Source organism: Cylas formicarius, unplaced genomic scaffold, assembly GCF_029955315.1.
Source record: "Cylas formicarius isolate icCylForm1 unplaced genomic scaffold, icCylForm1.1 PGA_scaffold_7__23_contigs__length_41026272, whole genome shotgun sequence".
Classification (NCBI taxonomy): Eukaryota; Metazoa; Arthropoda; class Insecta; order Coleoptera; family Brentidae; genus Cylas; species Cylas formicarius.
In genome coordinates, this window is record NW_026844352.1 from 40,774,342 (window position 1) to 40,793,207 (window position 18,866).

The following is an 18,866-nucleotide window of genomic DNA, read 5'->3' on the forward strand; positions in this document are numbered from 1 at the left end:
CCCATAATACATAAAAATTTCTTAACTGACTATAGGGCTTGTTGAATGGTTGGTGATGGTCCCGGATCAACTTCTTCATCTTCTTCTTCCTCTTGCTGCTCTTCCTTACCCTTTCTTTTGATTTTTGAGTTGATTTTCCAATCACGACTAGCTTTATTTTTCTCTCCTACTCATATTGGAAGCTACCAACACTGTTATACGTTCTTTAGAAAGTTTTCCACCCATACACTTTTCGCTTCGTAAATTTAAGAGTTCTATCTGGCGTCATTTTGAAAAAATACCAGTTTCATCAGCATTAAAAAAGTCAAATTAGATTGATTATAGATGATTGAAACAATTGTGTGCTTTTATACATACCGATAAAGGCATAAACATAATCGAGAAAAACACTTAGGACGACCAGGTTCTCGGTAATTAGATTATTAGGGTAAGGAATTTTGAGAAGGTAACAAACTCTCTACTTTGTTTCCTGTTGTGCCCTTTTTATTTCGGCATAAAGAGTGAGAAATTCGTTATACAGAGTGGATTAATACATAGCTTTGTATGGAGACCTAATACTACAACGAATTTTGTTCGTAATACAGAGTTTTACGTTATACAGTATTACGTTATACGCTGTATATAAAAATTTCCTATTTTTGCCGATTTGTCAAAAACGAGTGTACTTAAATAGAAAGTGTGTTTCATCATTGTAATCGGCATAAGATATTCTATTAAAAACATATATAATATGTAGGGTGTTCCCTTTTTGAAAAATATGATTTGGGCTTATATGTCAGAAAATTGATAGTGTTTTTGTTTTATACGAATAAAAAACTTGACTGTGCACTCTACATTTTGCTTTTTTGTTTACGTTGATATCTCCAAAAACAAAAAAGTTACAGCCAATTAAAATGTTATCAAGACAAATTGAACGCACGCCACATCAGCAGTGAGAAATGAAGTTGTCTAGGGCTGAGTAATGTGAATTAACCGGTTTTCCTCATATCAACGATCTTCTTGAAGCCCTTTTCAATGCTTTTGAAGAAAGAAAAACCTACTGAAGCCAAGGACTGATTTACAAAAAAAAACTTAACCCTTAACGAATGGAAAATCGTTCCTTTAATCTTCTGTCAAAGACACATCAACAAAGTGCAAAATTCTTGAGAACTCGTTTAGACCATAAATTAAATAAATGCCAATTTACTTTGTGGTCTGATTTTTTAATGAACATAAGCCTCCAATACTTAGATTCAAAAACTTAGCTAAACAGTTTTTAATAAAGCAATCTACAGCTCGGAGAAGCTTATTTTCTTCGTTGAGTTTAGTTTTATGTATTATGCTTTTCTTTTTATGTATATACCAATATTTTATATATTTTCCATGGTTGGCTTCCTCTTCTTTTTCTTCTTCTTCTATATTAGGCACCTCTACCTGTTTTATTTCAATGCAATTTTTATCACAAGTTGTCATTCTTGCTTTCTATTTCTTGTCCAGGTGTTATGTTTTTATTCGTTTCTCTATTCCAAAGCGTTTTCTTCATTTTCTTTATTCTCAGCTACTAACACTTGTATTCCTTTATTACCCAATTTTATAGTCTACGGTCGTAACATGCTAATAAATGAAATGTTCCCGGTCAGGTAGAAAAAAAAACACACATCTTTCTAATTAGCTGGAAGGCAATAGAGCGATAAGTACAATTTTAAAAGTATATTTCTACACATCACAATTAATACATGAACGCTTTGGTAAGTTTTTAACGCGTTTTTAGTCTCTCACTTTGAACTAAAAACTCATCAATTTTCGTTTCAGAAAGAAATACGCGAGAACTCTAAATATTACGGCGTACAAGGCGATATACGCAATGTCTGCAAAGAAGGATAACCTATCCATTCCGATGTCCCGCAGCAGTTCGCTCGGTGACGTGTAGAGGCAGTACGCTACGTCACTAGGACAGATAAGTGGACCCCTATCGAAGCCGTATACCGCCTGCAGTACCCCCTCCATCGAGAAACTTAGGTAGGAGAAGTTGGTCAGGTAGTACATGACTCTGGGCATGTGGGGGAAAAGGCACAAACTCCCCGCCAGGCTAAACAGTAGGGCGCTGAAAATTGCCCCCAAAAAGGTACCGTTCTGGGAAAATAACATTATTTGGTTAATTTTTGTTTCAAAGAATCTTCCACACGCTACCGTAATACTATTTACCAAACTTACAAAACATCGAGGAAAAATGTAACGATTTATTCAAACTGTAACATTGCAACCAAGCAATTTATTTTCTCCTATTTAGGGAAATAGAGTGAAAAATTGGTGAGACGTACGGTTGTGTCCCAGGTGTGTTCAAAAACTAATGTAACTTTTAAGTTTTATCAAAAAGTATTTATTTATTTATCAAAATTGATTTTGTCCCCTTCAATGTAACTTTTATAGAAATTGAATTTTCGAATTTTTTATGCAAAATTATGTTCTTAGTAAATATAGTCGTCCACGGCTGGCAGTAATGACTACTCGATCCAGTTTTAAATATATTTTTAGAAGACTTCCTTCTAACGATCTGCGATGACTAGGTATTTTAAAATGAAATGTGTGTATTGAATAAACGGACAGGAAAACGGATATGCTTGAATGATTTTTATCGAATTTGGAAAGTCCAGTTCTGGCTCTTAGAGAGTATAAAAAAAAGTTCCTGTAACGCGGATTCCAGAGAAGTTTTAATGTTAAAATTTTGTAATGCTATAAACCACGTTGAAAACCTACTGTAGATGGTCTATTTTATTTTACCTTAGTTTTTACTTTAATTGCTACAGTTACTGTTGTTTGTTGCTTTTACTTGTTACTAATACTTGTTTTAAAAAAATAAATAAGAACTATTAGTTCAGATTTTCACGAAAATTATATATATATATATATATATATATATATATATATATATATATATATATATATATATATATATATATATATATATATATATATAAAGTTGTTCGGAAAGTCATTTCGTTTTTTCCCGTCAGAGGACTTAATTACGTTTTTTCGAAACCAACTTCACACTTAAGCCGCATAACCATTATATGTCTTGATAGCTGATATTGCAAGGCTTGTGTGTGAAAAAGTTCTATTAATTCTACGCAGTAGTTTTTGGTTGGTGCCCTTTTAAATATGGAGAGCAATAAGCAGCATTTTCGTCATATTTTACTTTTTTACTTCAGAAAAGGTAAAAATGCTGTCCAAGCGAGAAAAAAATTGACGGATGTGTATGGAGAAGGCGTGTTAACAGTACGCCAGTGCCAGAACTGGTTTGCAAAATTTCGATCCTTCAATTTTGATGTCGAAGATGCACCACGGTCTGGAAGGCCGGTCGAAGCTGACAAAGATGCGATAAAGGCATTAGTTGATACAAATCGGCGAATAACCACATGAGAGATCGGTGAGAGATTCAATTTGTCAAATTCGACTGTTTAAGGCCATTTGAAAGGCATGGGCTTAACCTCGAAGCTCGATGTGTGGGTGCCCCATGTCCATTTTTGAAGCGGATTATTACTGGGGAGAAAAATGGGTTGTATACAACAATGTTAAACGCAAGAGGTCATGGAGCAGAAAAGATGAACCGGCTCAAAGCGTGTCAAAAGCCAACATTCACCAAAAAAAGGTGATGCTCTCCGTTTGGTGGGATGTCAAAGCAATCGTTTTTTTTGAGCTTTTGCCGGACAATACAACGATTAATTCAGAAGTCTATTGTCATCAACTGGTCAAATTGAATGATTCACTTAAAGAGAAGAGGCCCGAATTAATCAACAGGAAGGGTGTAGTGTTCCACCAGGATAATGCGAGACCTCACACAAGTTTGGTCACTCGTCAAAAACTTTTACAGCTTGAATGGGACGTACTGCAACATCCACCATATTCTCCAGATCTGGCGCCTTCCGACTACTATTTGTTCCGGTCCCTGCAAAATTTTTTGGATGGCAAAACCTTTACCTCAAATGAAGATGTCAAAAACCACCTGAACCAGTTTTTTGCCAGCAAGGACCAAAACTTTTATGAGAGGGGAATTATGTTACTGCCAGAAAGATGGCAAAAGGTGTTGGACCAGAATGGCCAATATATAATTTAATAAAATATTTATTCATTATACGAAAACTGTCTTTCATGTTCCCCAAAAAAAACGAAATGACTTTCCGAACAACCCAATATATATATATATATATATATATATATATATATATATATATATATATATATATATATATATATATATATATATATATATATATATATATATATATATATATATATTCGAACACGTCTGCAGGATTCCAGCCGGATGCAGGATTTGCAGGATGGATTCCAGTCGAAGTTCAACGAGCGAACGGATGATATCACGGAATATAGTGAATCAATACGTGAGAATATATATATATATATATATATATATATATATATATATATATATATATATATATATATATATATATATATATATATATATATATATATATATATATATATATATATATATATATATATATATATATATAGGTTTCGGATGAATAGAGTTTACTGTTGTCTGGATTTGTTTTTTATTTATAATATTATCGATAATGGACGGATTGTAGCCGTTGTTCAGTGCAACTTGCTTAATGATATGAATTTCTTTGTTGTAATTTTCTGTTGAGAGTGGCGTATTAAGAAGTCTGTGTATAAAAGAGTGAAATGCAGCCATTTTGTGTGTATAAGCGTGATTTGAGCTTATATATGGTAAATGGTAAAAACCTAACTTGCTTTGCGTTTTCGCAATAGTTAAGTCTAAAAAATTAAAAGAGTTATCAATCTCGATACTGAATTTTATACGATTATGTGATGAGTTAATGTAATTTAAAAAAAAATTCAATTGTCTGTGCGTTCCAACAAAGCAAGCAAAAACATCATCCACGTATCTATACCACCATAGAAAACTTTTACTTAAAGGATGTTCTAGTATGATATTTCCCAAATTATCCATAAAAATCTCGGCTAACAAAGGACTAAGGACTTCCTAAACCAATCAGTTAACCTGTCTCCGAGTTAGGGTGAAATCTGCTAAATCTACCACATCCGTAGGTGGAATACTAGGAAATAAATTTTGTACATCAAAAGAAAATATTTGTAATTTTGTTGATTAATTCAAAAGTATTTTTTATTGCAAATTTTGGTTTAAAATCTGCGTGGAACTTTAAAATATTTACTAATTTTGTTGAGAGTTTAACTGCTGGAGCTGTTACATAAGACACGACTGGTCTAATGGGCATATCTTGTTTATGTAATTTAACTAAAGAATTTTTTAGTTTCAAAACATTTATCAAAATGTGGTTTAAAAATAGCTTTCAGAACTAGCAAAAATGTGTTTTCATCAAGTAAAAGTCACCTTATTTTAAATTTTTAAACTTCATAATTATATACATATTATTTTACATCGTTGACAATATAAGAAATGATGACGTTTTAATTTCCTAAAGCTATAAATCTCTGTATTATCTTACCTATAAAAAAGACCAATTACCCATTGCAGAAATCCTTACAATTAATTTGAAAATAAGAATGATATGCTTTTTTAAAATTCTTTAAAATAATTACGTGTCAGTATATCGAAAATTATTAGATTTAAGTACAGAACATACATGTACGAAATTATAGTTATTTTCACCCGCTTTGAGCAAAATATCAACAATATTGGCGTCTCATTAAAAAAAAAATGAAGACTGCAAGTTGAATTTTTAAAAAAATACCCTTTAATTTAAAACAGCCTGTATAATTTTCAAATACCTACGCAGATCGTTAGAAGGAAGTCGTCTAAAAACGTGTTTGAAATTTTATCAGGTAGTTATTACTGCCAGCCTGGAAGACCATATCTCAATTTCTGTCTAAACTACACAAAATACGAATAAGTAGTTTCTATAAAAGTTACCCTTTATTTTTTGGCAAGGATTTTAAAAATATCAAAATTTTACGTTTTCGTAAACGTTTAAAATTTTTATAAAAATAAATAATTTTAAAATTCAATTTAAACCATAAAACTTTTGTACCCACCGCACTTTCCGAATACACCTCGTATACTGGTTACGAATGAATATTTTCGCACACCTTCAGGTGCAAGGTCTGACACTTTGAATTCAGAATTGTCATCCAAAGAAGTTTTAGCCTAGCCTCTCCATCGCTGTTTCTTTTTCTGTCTATTTCTCGTTGATTTTGCCAGTTGTTTCGTCGAAACGAAATCAAACAAATTTTAAAAATTACCCTGATGTCCAAGTTAGTTTTAAACGTCCAGGTATACGCTTATCAAACCTTATCCCAAGCAATACGCGTCAAAAGCAAGCGAAATATAAAGAACGAAGGCAAAATAATAATAAAAACAAAAATAAAAAAATCCGGTGTCTTATTCAGCGCTGAGTTTAGTATTAAAGACTGCTATTACTCCAGATGAGGACCAAACAACGAAAAATCTCAAGCCAAAAAGGATCTAGTCCAAAATCAAAATTAAAGGCACCTGATTTTTTTAAAAATCGATTTGGACTACAGAAGAAAAGTCAGATTCACATCTTTTAGAGATTAACGATAACGTTTTTTGAGATTTAAAATAACTTACAATGGGATCGACCAATGCGCCGAATATCAAACCCATTCCCGAAGCGGATATGCACACCATAGAGAGCACAGCCACCACCATGAAAAATCTGCCGAATTCCAACGGCTGAGCGCTGATCAGATACGCCGAAGTGGTGTAAGTCAGTGCGAAGGCGATCTGAAAAAGTTCCCCTTTAATATCGCCCTTTGGTCAATACTTCCTCACCAACTTGCAAAGGGATGTCGGCCGCCATGTGTGAGATAAAATATGTTCTCAGAGTGTACCAGCGATTGAAAAGCTCCTTCCTCAATATCAGCAACTCTGACGGAACTGGAACGACGGTTAGTTGTTAGAGAGCAAATTCCGACTTTACACATCGGAAAACATTCAAATTTTTAGTTCGTAAAGGACAACGTATATTTTTAATTCTTATAATATAATACACCCAATTTTTCATATTTGTAATATTTTCTGTTAACTGTTAAGAAGAGGCATAAATGAACACGATAATTACAAAATTTTTTCTTGATAACGTTTTAATTATCTGCGACTTTTTCGTTTCCAGAGACATCAAGATATCAAACTAACCAAGTTTTTTTCCAAGTATAAACCAAACTCTATCAATTTTTTTACATTGATGATGATTACTTTTTTATTTTAGAAGTTTTTATGTAATTTCAAAGAGTGCCCTGACTGACAAGTAAAAAAAAATATCTCATTTTTCTTCATAACATTTCAATTATCTGTGACAGGGATATCAAGATAAATAAAATAAGAAAATGTGCCAATCTTAATTTGCAAGGGCCAAGTCATAAGTTCGCCAAAGTAGCTAACAGCCCTATGATTTTACGAATAAAACTAAATAGTAACTTGCCTTTTTGCGTCAAACAGATATTACCTGTCCATTTATTTAAACAAAAATTAAAGCTCATTTTGAATAAGAATGTTTTTTTATTCTATCGATGAATACTTTGATTGTGTTTGTACGTATCTTTTTTTTAAGTTTGTATTTTAGTGTTCTAATGCATTTTTTTTTACTTGTTGACACTATCCGATACTTTTAGTCCCGAATAAAAAACGGTTAAAACAGAATCGTCCATATCTGACTTACATCTCAACACTGCCGGCATCAGCGAGGTATAACTTATATATACCACGCTTACCAAGAAGAAAGAGACGTTGCTGATGGACTTGGAAGCGTCGTAACCTGAGTTGTGGTAAGTTAATCCGAGCATCGCACCGACCAGAAAGTGGAGAAACAGTTTCAGCTTAGCGGCTGACTGAAAATTAAGAGGAACGTTGATATTTCCTGGAATGTTTCTCAACTTACCGCGTCCCTGTTGAGGTAAGCTAGCTGTTTTCTGAGCAAGATGGAGAACCTGGCCAATTCCGAAGGTTTTTTCCTCAAAGTTGCGACTCGCCAGTGTCCCACCTTTCTCGTCCCTTTGTCTGTTTCGACTCGACGGGCTGAAAAACGAGGTGAAATTCGCTAGCTCTGCGCACAACCCATATAGCTACTGGAGATGTAGAAGCCCTCCTCAATGACGGGAAATGCTGAGGAAGTCTAACAAGATTGCTTTCGAAAAATCGTTGCTGGGCGGGGCAAAAATTCGATTTTTCGAAAGTAAGACAGAGTTGAGAAATAAAAGCAGTAGGGCTTCTGCAGTATCCAATAGCTACGTGGTAAAAACTCCAATAGTTACTTGGTGGTACTTCCGCATCAATTGCCCATTTTGAATCTTGAGCAGCTTTGGCGAGGCAATCAATCGCGTTCCCGTATTCACCTGACGTCACTTCCAGCACTGTGCAAGAAAGTACCGGGGATTAGACACTACAGCCAGAAACTATCGGCACATTTATCCATTTTTCTTATTTTTCGCTATTTTTCCCGCAACCCTTCCTGACTAAATTTAAGGGAAAAACTGATGCAACTGTTCATCCAAAACCAATGAAAAAAAGGTTCATTAAAATTTTGAATGAAAAAAAAAAAGATTTCTATCCATCCGCGGTTCTTCCTCATCCTCAATTGGTTTCGCTACTAAAGCACTTTTAAAGATTGTGGAGGTCATAATTGACGGCCTGGAGGATGGAATTGTGTTTCCCATGATTTACTCCTTAAAAATCTTAACACGGTATTAGAGGAACTCTCTCGAAGCAATCAAATATGGTGTGCCGCGGGGCTCAATCTTGGAAGAGGCTTGTTTGTGATCTACGTTAACGATCTTTGCAATTTTATAATCCAACAAACAGGCTAGTATTTGGTAGTAAATGTAATATTTACAAACTACCTGCCACTATATATACCGAAAAATGACAAAAAAAAAATCCTATTGTGTTGTTAGTTCTGAAAGCTATTTTTAAACCACATTTTGACAAATGTTTTGAAACTTTTCCACTGGGTGTTCTGTATTAGGTTTCGGATAAATAGAGTTTAATGTTGTCTGGATTTATTTTTTAATTTATAATTTTTTCGATAATGGAGGGATTGTAGCCGTTGTTCAATGTAATTTGTTTAATGATATTAAGTTCTTTGTTGTAATTTTCTGTTGAGAGTGGGGTATTAAGAAGTCTGCGTTGAGTGAAATGCAGCCATTTTGTGTGTATAAGTGTGATTTGAGCTGTTATGTATGACTGTGTCCGTGTGTTATGATTTATGCTAAATAGAAAAATCTAATTTGTTTTAAGTTTTCGTAATAGTTAAGTATAAAAAGTTAATAGAGTTATCCTGTTCAATCTCGATAGTGAATTTTATACGATTATCTATTGAGTTAATGTAATTTAAAAAATAATTCAATTGTCTCTCCGTTCCAACGAAGCAAGCAACGACATCATCCACGTATCTATACCACCATAGAAAACTTTTACTCAAAGGATGTTCTAATATTGGATATTTGAATATATTTAATTTTGTTGATTAATTCAAAAGAATTTTTTATTGCAAATTTTGGTTTAAAATGTGTGTGGAACTTTAAAATATTTACTAATTTTGTTGAGAAACTGCTGGAACCGTTGCATAAGACACGACTGGTCGAATGGGCATATATTGTTTATGTAATTTAACTAAAGAATATAATTTCTGCCACTGTGGATTCATAATTGTAAAAAAATACTTGTCTTTGTAACTAAATAGTAATTACTTACTTGACTTGTCTTTGATATACCTCGGTAGGATCGTGTTTGATATATTGGAAAAGTTCTGGTTTATCAAAATTGTTGGTTTTTGAAATATATTCTGGGAGATCGATAGCTATGACTGTCTTCCCTTTATCTGCACGTGTAAATATTATGTTATTTTCAGAAGCTTTGTTTTTGATAGTTTTTGCTAGTGACATTTGAGAAATTTCTTGGGGTTGGTTGTTATCTATTAATTGAGAGTTTATTACATTCGCTAATACATGTTTAATTGCTAATTCACAGTCGCTCCCCAAACACTTTAATTCTCTAGTAATGTTCGAGTGCTGTAAGTAAAAGTTGAAACATTTTTCCAGAAATTCAACTTCATTTTTGGAAAATGTTGTGTCTGTTTATATATGTAGTAGCGGGTAGCTTGTAAATGTTACATTTGATAAATACACGGTGTTGTCGAAACAATGGCCATGAGAATATATATAATTTCGTGAAAATCTGAACTTTTATGTCTTATTTATTGTTTTAAAAATGAATGAAAATCTTCTTTTACTTACAAAAATCGGCAGGATTGTGGTACCTCGGACAGACGAAACCAGAAGACGCCAAGTACGGTACTGTGTTGGAGGGGGAACCCCGGAACACGCATCTCCCATCTGCCATGGTGTACACCTGATTGAAGGTCATGTACAGGCGCGTACTAGGCTGGTGTATCGTACAAATCACCGTCCTTCCCTTCCGCGCCAGCTCGCTCAGCATGAAAACGCATTGGTTCGCCGAACTACTGTCCAGGCCTCTAAAATTTTTCATTAATTAATTTTATTATTTTTTTATTGTTCGCTTTTGAGGTGTCACTCCTGAAGAAGACGCGTTGGGCTATTTGAAAGGCAAAGGGGCACGCGAACAGTCCAATGATGTAACACACTTTAATTTTAGTCCAGTCGTTTTTGACAAATCGGCAAAAATAGGAGATTTTTATATATTTCAAAAAAAATTTTTTTTTCGACGCTCATCTTTTGCGTACCAATGGGGGTCCCGTAGGACCTACCGTTACCGTTTAGTGACGAGTGCGTATACTTTCGAAAAATTCGATTTCATCGATTTTTCGACAGTAACAAGACAAATTTCACACGTGACGAAACTCCCGAAATTTTTAGAAGTTGAGACTTAATTGATAATCATGGCAAATTGAATTTCATACGAGGGATAACTTACGTGGTCGGTTCGTCGAGAAACATGACTGGCGGGTCGTCGATCAGTTCGAGGGCTATCGAAAGACGTTTCCTTTGACCTCCGGACAAATTCCCGCACGGAGTGTTCTTCGCGGTGTACAAGCCGAGTGTAGCCAAGATGTCGTCTATCTTTCAACGTAAATGAAACTCACAACATTTTATACGAGCATTTTGGGAAGGACTGTCTCGTAAATGGCCGGTGTTGTCGAAACAATTGTCATGTAAAAATATATAATTTCGTGAAAAACTGAACTTCCAGAAAATGCGCGAATAATATTAGTAATTTATGTCGACTCACTGCTTCATCGCACAGCTGCCTAGTGAGGCCGCTCAGCTTGAGTTTCATGGTGGAGAACATAAACTCCCCGACGGTGAGAAAATCCGGCAAATGGTCGTCTTGTAAAATGTAACACGACTCCTTTTGATAGAGCCGTTTTTCGTTTTTGATGTCCTCTCGACTCCCGCACCTGATCGACCCTTCAACTCCGGACTTCCTGAAACGATTTGGACTCAGACCCTCTTTTGGATACGAAAAGGACGCCGCCTCACTGAAATCCGGTCAAAATATTCAACAGCGAGGTCTTGCCCGCCCCCGAGGGACCCATGATGGCGGTCAGCTCTCCCGATTTGAACTTTCCCGATACGCCCTTGATGATTTTCTTGTGTCCTGTGCAAAATAAATGGTCGTTATTTTCAATTTGTAACAGAGAAAATGCAGCACGGAGCGAATAAAAGGAACACGAACATGTTCCCCCGAGCGTTAAGATGTAGGAAATAGAATTTAAATGAAATTCAGTCGAAACTCTATATAGCGAAATTGAAGGGACTGCTCTTTTTTTCGTTATAAAGAGTTATAGGCACTTGAAAAATAACAATACGCAACAACATCTACTTAGGAAAATTTTATATAAATATTTAAGAACTACATTTAATATTTCAAATAGTCGGACATTTTCTTTTGAATTATTTCTCGTACTTTGGCTTGTATTGTCACCATTTCTTCGAGACGGGCATTTTCCCCATGATACATAAAAAATTTCTCTAGCAGCTTAACTGAATATTGAATGGTTGGTGGTGGTCCCAGATCAACTTCTTCATCTTCTCCCTCTTGGTGCTCTTCCTCGCCCTTTATTGCTTGTTGTAATATGGCTTCCTCTGTCAAGTCTGCAATCGTTAGTGACGTTTCTGTCGACATCACGGGCTTCGCCACTTATCTGTCCATAATTTATACCATGTCTCCGTTTGAACTTCCCCAACCATCCTTCCGAAACCTTGAAATCGATAATGCCCAGCTTTTCGGCAAACTTTTCTCCTTTTAGTTTTACGATAGGTCCAGAGAGTGGTACACTTTTAAGACGTTGCTGTTGGAATCACTGCAACATTGCCCGATCCAAATCTTCAAATTTTGGCTTTCGTAGTTTTTTACTCGAACTGCCTGCCGCTTCAGCCTGAAGAATTTTTTCTTTGCACTTCCAAATCGTGGATACAGTCGACGGTGTAAGTCCGTATCGACATCCCACATTTTTCGTTTCTCCCCGTTCTATCCCCCGAATTAAAGCAACTTTATCATCTAGAGATAAAATTTTTCACTTACTCGCCATGCTCGCCGTATTCACTAAGTCAAATTAGAACAGACTGAAATAATGGTGTGCTTTTATACATATCGATTAAGACATTAACATAATCGCTTATTACGAGAAAAACACTTAGGCCGACCAGGTTCTCCGTAATTAGATTATTAGGGTAACGAATTCTGAGAAGGTAAGAGACTATTAATTACAAGTCGGCCTACATTCCTTACTTTGTTACCTGATGTGCCCTTTTTTCTTTCGATATAGAGAGTGAGAGATTCGTTATACAGAGTGGATTAATACATGGCTAAAAAAAAAATAAAAAAAAACTAGACCCAAAACACTTAACGATAAATTTATCATTACGTATTATAGCTTTTTCGAAAATCGTAAGTATAAACCGTATTTTATATACCGGGCGACACAAGAAAGTGGGAACACTCTATAACTTTTAAACGGCTTGGCATAGCGATTTGAAATTTGAAGGGGTTCGTATAAGCTGTACTGTACTTTTTTCGCAACATTTTGACACCAAAATTTTCAAAAAACATTAAAAATAAGCTCACAGAAAGGAAAAATCCAGCTAGGTAAATAGGTAAAATAAACGCCAGTAACTTTCTTCATAGGATTGGACGGTTTTTCTCATTTTTTTCTTTAAAATTTTATTTAATTTTTGAAAACTGTATGTGGACGGATTGTAGCCGTTGTTCAGTGCAATTTGTTTAATGATATTAAGTTCTTTGTTGTAATTTTCGAGTGGTGTATTAAGAAGTCTGTGTATAAAAGAGTGAAATGCAGTCATTGTTTGTGTATAAGGGTGGTTTGAGCTGTTATGTATGACTGTATCAGTGTGTGAAGGTTTATGGTGAACTGCTCAAGTCAATCACCCCTACACAAAATGGCTGCATTTAACGCTTTTATACCCAGATTTTTTAATACGCCACTCTCAACAGAAAATTACTACAAAAAACTGAATATCATTAAATAAATTGCACTGAACAACGGCCACAAGCTGTAAATTATCGATAAAATTATAAATAAAAAACAAATCCAGACAATAGTAAACTCTATTTATCCGAAACCTAATACAGAATGCGAAAAATTTAAAACCATTACATACGTAGGAGAACCCAGTGAAAAAGTTTCAAAACATTTGTCAAAAATAGCTTTTAATCGTGTTTTCAGATTAAACCTATCGCTCAAGCGCATCGTTGAAGGCCGTAACTGAGCCGAGAAATTGAGATTTTCGTATATGGGGAAAAAGTACGGAAAATTTTTTCGTCGTCACAACACAAACCGTTTCGATAAAGTAAAGGTACCATTAGAAATAAAAAAAAAACATCAATTAGTATACCTCGCATGCGGACGCGTATAAAAACGATAAATTAATTAATTTACTACCATTACGGACGGCTTTTTATTAGACAGTTGCTATTGCGTCGGAATGCATTTTCATGGGCGGTCGAAAAAGCACCTAACATATTTTTTTTGCAGAATACAACCGAAACATTTAGGAAAAAAGCTAATGGAAGCTTTGGATATTGAATACTCGTGTATACGATTCAAGGTTTTGAGGTTCTTACGTTTTCGCGTGAATTTCTTTACCTTCCCCGTCAATCTCATTTCGGCTTGTACCTATGTGTCCGTTTAACGTTATTGGCTTGTCAGAAGGATTTCGTAAACAGCTAATGGCAATTAAGCGATAGCAATTAAGCGGGGTCAGTATTAGAATAGACTGGGTTAGTTAAGCCTTAGACAATGTGAGAAGCGACATTGGGAGCTCAACAACCAATTAGACAGGGTGTTTCACAACGTTGTTTCAGAAATCTGTCACTAGGGAGCACTTTACCTAGAACATTTTGCTTATTTTCCCTCTATTTTATTTATTTAGACTGATATTGCATAAATAGAACACAAATCCTCCAAAATTGTTACTCTTGTTTTGCGTCGATAAGTGTTTATTGATTTTACCTAACAGGACTCGATGAAATTTCAAAAAGTCATTGTCACAATCCGTTAAAAATTAGCTTCTATCAAAGGAGCTTATTATCCAACTGTTTATTGCAATCTGCTTGTAGCAACAGTACTCGCAAGTCTCAACAGGTTTATTGTTTCCTGAATCTACAGTTTTTGAATGTTAAAATTTTTACGAGCCATTAACTAAAAGTATTTTTGTCATATCGATTTTTTTTATATTTTTTTGTATTGTTTTTTTTTTTAATAAAAAAAATCGCTTTATAAAAACTATATGCTTTTTTCCCAATATTTTATTATTATTATCGTAATCACTAGCAATCACTAGTAATTCATACACAATATAAAAAAATTACATCTATAATGTTGTAGTGTATGTCGCTATCATCGCTTGTTCTAATTATTATTTGTTCTATATTATTTGCAATATGAACATACGAATGTTCTGCTTTTTCTATATGCTTAACAGAATTTGCCCAACTTTGTGGAGGGATGTTAAAAACTTCGGTTTCTATAAGTTTGAGGACATTGGAGTTAACACGGGGAAAAATATTGTTACGACGAATGGCAGATTTCAGTTGGTGCCAAATATATTCAATGGGATTAAATATACAGTGGTAAGGTGGAAGCCTTAAATTGTATGCCCTAGATTTTTTGCATAATTATCACCGACGTTTTCCTTTTGTAGGTTCAAGCTTTGTAGAACCTCAATTAGTTGCTTTTTGGTATAATCCTCTTGAAAATGTCGTTATTATACATGTAGTTTTGGATTGTTGCTTTTGTGTCACACGAGGAAGGGGTTTTAGTCAACTGTCTACTGCGATAACTTGCATTGTCCATTACAATTACGCTATTAGGAGGAATGTTTGGAACCATTTTGTTTTTAAACCAACTTCCAAATAAATCAGCGGTGGTGCCTTCATGGTAATCCAGAGAAGAATCTTTAATATTTTTCATAGAGAGAGAAAGTCCATTTAGAATCCAACAATCTTTAGAGCCAGCATGCGAAATAGTTATTCTTTTACCTCTTCTTGATGGCGAGTTTGTTTTACACTTGTCAGTTGAGTCAACCCAACCCTTTTCCGAGGTATCATAAGTGTCGAACCAGATTTCATTCAAGTAAATAATTGGCCTTTGTTGTTCTCTGTAAATCCCAATTTCTACAGTTTTAATGTGGATTTTTACTTCTCTGCTAAATTTGAAGTTGATATCTGCAAATTTAGGACACTTAACACATTTCTCATTTAGCGCGGAATATCGGGAACACCCTGTACAATAGGTGAAAACCTTAAATACAAAAGTTTTTGCTATTTATGCGGGTTATATCGCAATATAAAAAAACGTGAGATCTCGATCATAGTCTTTCAGTTATAACCAATTTTCAATATTATTAATAAAACTGAAAAATGCGTATTTTTCAGTTTTTTTTTAATTTGCTGTACATTTTTGAAAAATTGTCCCGAATAAAAGTTTATGCTTTGTTTATGTTTTGCTTCTTCTGGTTCAAGAATTTTTTTGGTTTTTGAAAAATAATGTTTTTTGTAGACCCTTACAAGCGCGATTTTTTATTTTTTTAGAATATTTCCCGACCCCCCAGCCCCCCATTTTCAATAAGTTCCGTCACGGAGCAAAGCTGCATATATGTGCCAAATATGAAGTCGATTGCTTCAAATTTCGGAAAATCGCGAACTTTGTAGCTCCAACGGCAACCAAAAGACGAGAACGAAGAACGGACAAACAAAAAAAAAATTTTTTTTTCGACTGTGATCATTTCTGTAGCAACGGCGATCCCATAGGAACTACCGTTACCGAGATACAAAATTTTTACGCGAGCGCAGATACTTTCGAAAATTCGATTTCATCGATTTTCGAAAGTAACAAGATTGCTTTCGAAAAATCGTCGCTGGGTGGGGCAAGTTTGTAGCGCGTAGCGCAAAGCAGTTTTTTAGTTCAGAAAGAAAGAGTATCGCGGTTTCTTGTGGTAAACGGAAGCAATGTTTTTCTATCGTGCTCCTGTGTCTTTCAAGCCTCGCCATACTTCAATGTTTCAGCAAACTTTATTAAATATTCAAATTTATACAAATAACAGCGTTGTCGAATGATATCTTCTCAAATATCTCGCGCGCCCTGTATAATTGACGAAACCTGAAAGTCTCTCTCCACACAGTTTACGATACCGTTCAAATTAAATTAACCGATTTTTAGCAGTATTTCATTTATTCCCAATAATTTACCAACAAAAACGGAAATTTTTAGGATGTTCTTGATATTTTTGCCCATAAACGACACACCCTGTATATGATTCAAACAATGTTCGAAATAGAGGTTATAGCCCTGAATCTCCCACGTTTCCTACTATTTGATTTTTTTCAGTTTTCTGAAACTATGCAGTACGTGGTAAGAGTAAATGACGTCATCGCGTCTAGATTGGGGGCGAGAATCAGCGCTTTTCGTATGATTTTGTATGCTATAGACGAAAACCGTAAATACAAAAATTGTTACTCTTGATACGGCCTATAACACTGTTATAATCACTTTATATAATCAAAAAAATGCCTAAAATAAAAGTCATAGTCCCTGATCTCCCACATTTTCTGGCACTAAAGTTTTGCTGATCGGTTGAATGGTTTTTGAGAAAATCATGTTTTTCTGGAAGAGAAAAAATAATCAAAGAAAATTTTTCAAATTTTAAAAAAATATATTTGGTGACATTTCATTAGGCTCAATTTCTACTGTAAATTTGAAGTCGATAACTACATATTTGAGATACCAGTGACATTTTAGAATATAGCACAAAATATCCCGAACACCCTGTACAGTATGTGAAAATTTTAAATACAAAAGTTTTAGCTCTCCATGCGGGCTATATAAAAATGTGAAAGAAACTGACAACGGAATCACAGCCTTCTAGTTATGGTCAATTATCAATATAAAGGGAGCCCAATTTTCAGTTTTTTGAAAATTACCCACGCACCCTGTACATTTTTAAAAAATCATCAAGAATAAGGGTTTTTGGTCCCGATCTTGCGCGTCGTTTGGTTAAAGAATTTTTTCGGTCGCGTATACCATCTCGGAGAAATGATTTTTTTCTCGGTACCCTGCAAGTGCGGTTTTTAAATTGTACATTTTCAGTCATTTACGAAATGTCAGGGGTAAAACACATTATTATAACAAATTTTTTAATAGATAGAAAAATGGTTACTAATCGGTTTTTTATGAAATTCTTTTTAATAAATAATTATAATTATTGCATATAAATTTAGTTAAAGTCGAAAACAAATGGACTCGATGGTTAAATGCCACGCAAAATAATAAAAAGCTCCCCTAGATGCAGCTTACCCTTGCCTCGTTTGACGGTGAACCAGACGTTTTCGAACTCGATATCGGTCGGTGCCGGTGTTCCTCGCACTCCGAGAACTTCTTTTTCCATGGCCCAGGCGATTATGCGACGCGCCTCAGCGAAATCGACCGGCTGACGGCAAAATCGAAGACGACTGGTCAACTCGCCACATATTTTTTTTCGTCGCCCATTACCCGATACACACGACGAAGGACGAAACGCATATTAAATTTTCTTCATTGCGAACCACTCGCAGACTAATTAGCGGCTCCACAAGCAATAATAACAACGTTTTCGCTAGATAGAAACGAATTTCAACAATGTAACGCTTGGCGAAAAACGCGATATGGAAATTATACGGGGCGATCTTTAATTACTGCTAAAGGTCACGCACGGAGAGTTGATAATCCAGAATCAGAAGCCTCGTCGTTAATTGGTCTAGTTTTTACATTTTGTATATTGTTCATTAGTTTAGGTGTTGCTTCACAGATGCCGCAGGCTTGGATTGAAGATGCAGATTGAAGAAAATACAGTGAAAACTCCCTACAGCCGATGGACCAGAGTCGATACAGGAAAAACATTTTAATGGAAATGATCGAGTCCGAAGACAAATTTTTCATTAATCTGCTAGATGCCGTCAACTTTATTAGTAAAGCTTGGAAACATGTGACAGCAGAAACAATTCAACAATCCTATCGTCATGCAGGACTTATTACCGAGATAGAATGTGAACAGGACTTTACAAGTGAGGAGTTGGTGATAGATTCGGATTTGCCTACAACAGCAGCAGAGAAGAAGCTATATCACAACAAGCAAGAAAGGGTGAGGAAGAGCACCAAGAGGAAGAAGAAGATGATGAAGTTGATCTGGAACCACCACCAACCATTCAACGAGCCCTATATTCAGTTAACCTGCTAGAGAAATGTTTTATGTATCATGGGGAAGAAGTGGTGAAAATACAAGCCAATGTACGCCGATTATTTGAAACATTAAATGTAGTTCTTAAATATTTCTATAAAATGTTCCTATAATATGTATATAAA

The 18,866-nt window shown here is 34.9% G+C and overlaps 1 protein-coding gene across 3 annotated transcripts; it reads right to left on the reverse strand.

Annotated features, from left to right (window-relative positions):
* Window positions 1–18,063, reverse strand: LOC132704964 (ATP-binding cassette sub-family G member 1-like). Of its 3 annotated transcripts, none has more exons than XM_060675325.1 (11): window positions 17,829–18,063; window positions 11,488–11,605; window positions 11,237–11,432; window positions 10,922–11,067; window positions 10,264–10,502; window positions 8,284–8,382; window positions 7,911–8,047; window positions 7,692–7,860; window positions 6,810–6,910; window positions 6,602–6,757; window positions 1–2,112 (listed from the first exon to the last, which is right to left on the reverse strand). In XM_060675325.1, exons 1-11 carry the CDS (start codon window positions 17,911–17,913, stop codon window positions 1,765–1,767), a joined length of 1,794 nt encoding a protein of 597 aa, XP_060531308.1. In that variant the 5' UTR covers window positions 17,914–18,063; the 3' UTR covers window positions 1–1,764. The 3 variants fall into 3 exon arrangements, with proteins under 3 accessions (XP_060531308.1, XP_060531307.1, XP_060531309.1); XM_060675324.1 differs by having other exon boundaries at window positions 17,823–18,063; XM_060675326.1 differs by having other exon boundaries at window positions 1,927–2,083; window positions 17,823–18,063.
* Window positions 18,064–18,866: the final 803 nt, after the last annotated feature.

Bases quoted from the DNA above. Each gene is read 5' to 3' on its own strand.
- LOC132704964 (XM_060675324.1), bottom strand. From the start codon at position 17,913: ATGGAAAAAGAAGTTCTCGGAGTGCGAGGAACACCGGCACCGACCGAT. The intron at 11,433-11,487 runs GTGAGGCGGCGT...AAATCGTTTCAG, and splicing joins AATATTTTGACCGGATTTCA to GAAGTCCGGAGTTGAAGGGT. The intron at 11,068-11,236 runs GTGAGTCGACAT...TTACGTTGAAAG, and splicing joins GGCAGCTGTGCGATGAAGCA to ATAGACGACATCTTGGCTAC.